General features: G+C 37.6%; 1 protein-coding gene across 1 annotated transcript; it reads left to right on the forward strand.

Moving 5' to 3' along the window:
- The first annotated feature begins 6 nt into the window (after positions 1 to 6).
- LOC108378084 (glycine-rich cell wall structural protein-like) lies at positions 7 to 3,559 on the forward strand. The gene is made up of 2 exons (XM_017634384.1): positions 7 to 476; positions 2,043 to 3,559. The coding sequence occupies exons 1-2, from the start codon at positions 185 to 187 to the stop codon at positions 2,648 to 2,650; spliced, it is 900 nt and encodes a 299-aa protein (XP_017489873.1). The 5' UTR covers positions 7 to 184; the 3' UTR covers positions 2,651 to 3,559.
- The last annotated feature ends 3,290 nt before the right edge of the window (positions 3,560 to 6,849 follow it).

The raw sequence follows: 6,849 nt of genomic DNA on the forward strand, positions 1-6,849 counted from the left end.
AGTGTGTGTGTGTGCGCGTGTACGTGTGCTAAAGGATTAAAATTTCAGCGGAAGCAGCAGCAGCAGCAGTCGTGTAAATAGCGCGTCGATCGTAAAGTGCGATAGGTGTACTTGCCGTTTCTCGTCGGTTTCTATAGAACGTTTCGTGTGTTTGTGTGCTCGTTTTACGCGCTCGTGTGTCGCAATGAAAGCGTTCATCTTATTATCCTGTGTAGCGTTGGCGGCTGCAAGGCCTGAAGCGGGTTATGCCTACAATAGGCCCGGCGGTGGTGGCGGCGCTGGTGGATTTGGCGGCGGCTCTGGCGGTTTCGGTGGTGGCGGCGGCGGCTTGGGAGGTGGACTTGGTGGCGGACTTGGCGGTGGACTAGGCGGCGGCGGAGGTTTTGGTGGTGGTTCTGGCGGTGGTGGCGGATTTGGCGGCGGTGGCGGCGGCTTTGGAGGAGGCTCACTTGGCGGCGGTGGTGGATTTGGTGGAGGTGCGTAAAAAAGTGAAAAAAGGAGATCGCTCCAAATACGCGATCTTTGGCTTAGCGAAGCATTTTGAGCAAAATCAAGTGTAGTATGTGCCACACGAAGATAATTTGATTTGTGATTCATTTATGACTTATCTGAACAAATCAAGTGCATAGAAGACCAAAAATTCAAACGAATCCGAATTTTTTCTAATCGCAGTTTGACTATAAATTTATACATAAAAATACTTTGCTTAATACCCCTTGTTCGAGTATCTCCGAAGATGATCGAATCGAAATTTTCAAACAAAAAGCAGGCACCGACAATAAAATTTTTACTATGTTTATGATTTAGCTTTCTATCAATGAACATTTTTCTGATCAAAATTTTTTCGATCAAGGATAACCGTTATTTTTTATTCATATCGTGACTTAGTCGCCAAATATGCGTCAAGGCACCGAAAATAATTTTAAAATATCAAGATTTTTATTTTTAAATTGTTGACAAATTGTTATTTTTAATTTTTTTTTTCTTGAAATCAATAATATTCCTTAAATTTGGGATTTTTATTTTCTCCTTCAAAAAATATTCGTTAATTTAGGATTTTTATTTTTTCGATCAACTTTAATCGCTCTAATGGAGGCAGAATTTTTATGACGGTTTTAACTCCTTTATGATCTATAAAATTTAATTTTAAAATAACGGTTTAATAACGGATAAGCGAAGAAATGAAAATCATAAAATAAGGATTAACTTTAATCGCAAAAATATTAATCCAATTTTAGCGGTTAAATTATGATTTTTATTATATATACATATAGTAACCGGTATGATTCTTGAACACCAAGATCTTTTTTAATTTTCTCAAAAAAACCCCTTTTCAATATCTCCGGGCGATATCAAAAGCTGCTTGTTAAAAGCGCAGCGCGGATTTCTATTTTCCATTTAAATTACATAGACAACCATTTTTTTCAACTTTGGAAAATTAGAAAATTAGACGCCCTACAAAAAACTTCTCATAGAATATTTTGATAAACCTACTGGTTTAACGGTTATTAAAGTTTAAAGTTAAATTTATGCCAGTATTACAGTTTTTCTCCTATTTGAGGAAAAGTAATTACGAATTTCCAATAAAATTTCTGCACCAAAAAAAACTTAAAATAAAAAAAATTTCGCTTACGTTTTTGTCTGGCGGTTAAGGCTCGATAATTCTCAGATAAACTTAGTCATTATAATCGAGATACATATTTTTTTGGTTAAAAAAAAATTATTGAAATTAAAATCTAAGAATAACAACTGAATAAGATAAACAAATTTTGTCCATTTTTAATGGCTAAATTATGGTTTTTATTTAAATATCATAGTCAAAACGCTCCTGAGTAAACGAGTCATGATTTACTTAATTTATGATGCTCTAATTTTTACTTAACTATTTGGCTAAGAAGTTTGAGAAACTGCAATCGCGTATTAATTAATTTAAAAGTTATCGAAATGTAATCACCACCCTTATCTTAACCGTGCAGGCCTCCACAAATAATACATTCAGTTTTTTAACTGTTCCTACATTTCACTTTCTCTAATTCTCCCAGGTTCCCTTGGCGGATTCGGAGGCGGCGGTGGCGGCGGTGGTGGCGGCACCACACTTGTGCAGAAACACATTTACGTGCACGTTCCACCACCAGAGCAGGAAGACGTGCGTCCACGTCCCAACATTCCCATCGGACAGGCGCAGAAGCATTACAAGATCATCTTTATTAAGGCGCCATCTCCACCCAGTTATCAGGCACCAGTCATACCACTCCAACCGCAAAACGAAGAGAAGACACTCGTCTATGTGTTAGTCAAGAAGCCCGAAGATCAACAGGATATTGTCATACCAACACCTGCACCCACACAGCCCTCCAAACCCGAAGTGTACTTCATCAAGTACAAGACCCAGAAGGAAGGCGGCGGCGGCGGCGGTGGTGGTGCCATCGGTGGTGGCGGACTTGGCGGCGGCGGCGGTGGTGGACTGGGCGGTGGTCTTGGCGGTGGTCTTGGTGGTGGAATCGGTGGTGGTGGTCTTGGCGGTGGTGGCCTTGGCGGCGGCATCGGTGGTGGTGATGGCGGTTACTCTGGTGGCGGCGGTGGTGGTGGTGGTGACATCTCGGCGCCATCCTCCAACTACGGACCACCTGGCAAGTCTGGACCCTACTAAACGACGTAGACGTAAGGCGACAGCGTTAATTGAAATTGTGCAACAGAAGGAATGTAACAACAACAAAATCTATAGGAAAATTTACGACGGAATTCGCAGAAGGACCAAAAGAAATCGCTGCTGGGCGAAATTCGACAACTACGCGACGTTTATAGCTAAAGCTGCCGGCTAGTCTTGTTACCCGATAATATACTCGTTATTTGTTGTTATTTTATACATATATTTTTTTTTTTTACTTTTGGTTTGGACATTCGACCTAACGAAAAACGCGAAGCAGATGACGAAACCGAAAGAGAAACTGAACAAATGAACAAAACAAAATGAAAATTGCATAAAATGCCGAAAATGCTGTGACTAACCCATAAGCCAGGTCAGTGACCAACTGCTTGGAAAATAAAAGAAAAAAAAAACGAACCTTGACTTTGACACATTCTGCGCAGCAAAGGAACACACACACATTCCAAAAGGACAATCCCCCACCTTTTAAGTGCGGCACGCGCTCGCAGGTACCTACTTTGCCTACTTCGTGGCGCTGCGCTCAACTGCGACTCCGTGTAACTGCCCAACTCCAAGGAAGCTGCGCGCAAGTGTCAAATGTCTGCGGTAAAAGTAACCTTGCCCATCATCCACATTACCATACAGCCAAAACTCATCCTCATCGCTCTACGATACTCTACTCTACAACTCTACTATCTCTGTGCTACTCAGTCACTCACTATATATCTACCACGCGCGCCATCTCTACAATTTGTACTGTATCTTGTTCTCTAAGATCACTTTTGTGCGTGTTATCTTTTGTATATAAGCCATTTCCCTGTATATCTACATACATACATATGTATTGATATTTTGTTGTAAATGCGTATATAATAAATAATTTGCTAGTTATAAGTGCGATGCGTTGATTAAGATAAATAATAACCCTCATAAGACCCACATGAAGCGCTGTTTATACATATTTACTTGCTCGTGTTTGTATGTACATAAATATGTATGAACATTGATAGGCGCAAGCCCATAACATTAATTATTTACATGCGATATATGTATTAATTTTTAAGTATTTGTATTATGCGCAGTATAAAAAAACAACGGTGACAAAATTTAAAAAAAAAAAACAAACTTGATTTTTTTCAACACATTTACCTTAGTGGTAGTAGTTGTGCAGCTTAGAAGATTGAAATATTCATAGCAAATAATTTTTTTTTTTAATTTCGACAAAAAATGCGACTGGTCCGGGGTGACTCCGGGATCACTTGCAAAGGGAATATACACTTTGTTCGAGCATGTCTTAACCCAAGGATGGACACGCCTTTAACTCGCAAAGCAATCAAAGAGTTGGCAAGCGACATGTAAGTGGCAAAGTAGCTCTCGGGAGACAGGGGGAAGCAAATGCATGTGTAATATCATGCATTCCCACACCCACAAAGTTCATCGCACCAGCAGCTGAGGAGATACTAACAATCGCCAAAAAAAAAAATCAGCATCTCTCAAAAACGAAAAGCTTTTCACAAACATTGTTGCCGTGTTATGAAGCATATGTTGCCGTTTTGATACATATGTATCCAATTGGATACCTTTTTGCCTTAAATTTTGAGGGATACTTCGTTGTTTTCCTCAGTGTAAATTAGGAAATTTTTTTTATTTATGTACAAGCTATTATAACGTTTTTAACAGTTGGCTGCTCATCCTCCAAGCAAGAAATTTTCTTTTATGCTTGTCACTTTAGCTACATATACTAGTTAACTGCAATGCGAAAAAGTCAACTTTTACATCCTGAGCAACCCTTCTGTTAGCTTTCAAAGGAAATTGAGAACCATGCCGATGACTAATTTTCAACAATAACTTGACGGTACTTAAAATGACTTATAACTTAAAAATTTTCAGCTATATGTCGTTAAGCGAGAATTCAAACAAGCCGGAAATATAAATTTTTCTTGTAGGCGGAATTTATAGACAAATGCAAGTTTTTGAGAAATTTTTTAATTTCATAGATAGCTACCAATTCACCGGCTTGATTGAAAAACAATGCAACCATAATAGCAGGAAATAACAATTTACTGAACTAAATGTAGCAGGCCACAATTAATTTAAATTAGTATTATTTTGATAGATTAGGAAACAGCTTTTGCATGTATTATTTGTGGGAAACTAATCGCAGTAATAAACATTGAACATGCGGAAACTTTGGCCCGTAGTTTTAGGGTGTATTTTTCCATTCTAGGAAACAGATCTGGGAAACAAAGGCCCGTAGTTATAGTCAAAATTAAGTCGACACTAAAGTTATTGGCAGCTTTTTTGACAGGTATCCCATTGAAAATTATGTCAAAAAGCTGCAATTCAAGGATCTTGGCGAACATAGAGAGAAGCCCTAAAACAACCATTAAAATATCAGTCAGAATAACCCAAAGGGGATTTTGGCAGGAGTTCTGTGTGGAAGATCGAAGAATCGTAACATTGAGGGATTTCGACTAAGAACAGTTTTATTAAAAACCCCTGTTGCCCCAACTGCACTCATAAGCCTAAATTGAAAGCCAAATGGTTGGTGAAAGAGTACCATGCCCAGCGTCCCTAAAAACTCTCGAAGATATCATCCTACGTCGTGTCTACACTCAGATGAAGAGAGCAATCGACTAATCGAAAGATGACTAATGACAACTGTTTGACAAAAGGTTTTCTGAGCCACAGGAAGTCCGTTAGGCACATCTGCACACTTGTCGTCCAATAATACCGTTATCGTCTCACCCTGAAATTTCGAGCCGAGCACATGCATTTCAATGGAGCTCTGCAGACTTGTCGTTATCGGTAAATCGTAGAATAAACGGATAAGTCCCTGTAGGAAAAAATTATCAATTGATAAAAAATAATCTACTTGTAGTTAGCTTTTTTGCGGGATTTCTGTAAAATATATAACCTGTAGTTAGCTACAAAAAGCTAACTTGAAACAAGTGGACAAGTAATGCAGGAGTAAAGCTCGAGATTGTTTTCTTTAAACGCGTTTCTATTTAAATATCTTGCACTTAGCAAATACTTTTCGGATTGAGGACAAATAAAAGGAAGATCGAAATTTCATATTATCATTTTGAAGTTATGTCTGACGGAGTTCGAATATGGGGCCACATACAGCAGAATATGGAAACTAATATGAAATGTTATAAAATAAACAAAGTAAATAAAAATAAAAAATAAAATTAAAAAAAAATATTTTGTTTTTCCTATTGATATTTTATGTCCAAAAGTAGCTAGTTACAAGTTAGTTATATCAAATANCATATTATCATTTTGAAGTTATGTCTGACGGAGTTCGAATATGGGGCCACATACAGCAGAATATGGAAACTAATATGAAATGTTATAAAATAAACAAAGTAAATAAAAATAAAAAATAAAATTAAAAAAAAATATTTTGTTTTTCCTATTGATATTTTATGTCCAAAAGTAGCTAGTTACAAGTTAGTTATATCAAATACAGAGGTAACCACCCTTGACTACATCTAATGCAGAGGTAAACCACCCTTGACTATTTCGCGGCCATCGCCATACAAATATAGTTAGCTTTCGTCAAAGAAAATATACAGATAATAAGTGACTTTTAGCTCCTTCCTAATCAACTTGAAGTTAGCTTATAGTTAGATACATTTCCTGCAGGAGTACAACACTGTCGTTTGCTGTCAGTTTCATCGTAAGCGAAATGCTCATCGCAGAGAAATTTTGGTACTTAGGCATGTCATGGCAGAAGATTTCATATCAAAAGGTGCTTACGATACATGACGAAAATTTTTGTGTTAGCAAAAATGGCTTACTTCGAGTGGTTTTGAGCATATACATACATTATAGAAAAAACACAACTTCATCAAAATTTAAAGTGAAATCAAGCTGCGAAACTAACTATTTACCAGTTCATCCTTGCGATTAGCGGTCTAAACAAGCGATTCATCGCCGGAGATCAATCGCACCAGATGAACAATCGCTAATGGAGACAGCAAGTTACGGCTAAAAGTGGTAGTTATTGGAATTGCTGCATCTATATACTTATACATAGATAGCCAAGCATTATTCGGCTGGGAACCATTTCCTCCTAGATTTCGAAATCGCATTGAGCGATTGTTACTTTCCCTTTAATTTTTGGAAAAGATAATTTTTTTGCGTGAAAATTTTGAAGAATTTTTTTAAATTTTACACAAAGTTTGAATTTTTAA

This window comes from Rhagoletis zephyria, unplaced genomic scaffold (assembly GCF_001687245.7).
Source record: "Rhagoletis zephyria isolate East Lansing unplaced genomic scaffold, Rhagoletis_zephyria_1.1 Rzeph_scaffold_13306, whole genome shotgun sequence".
NCBI lineage: Eukaryota > Metazoa > Arthropoda > Insecta > Diptera > Tephritidae > Rhagoletis > Rhagoletis zephyria.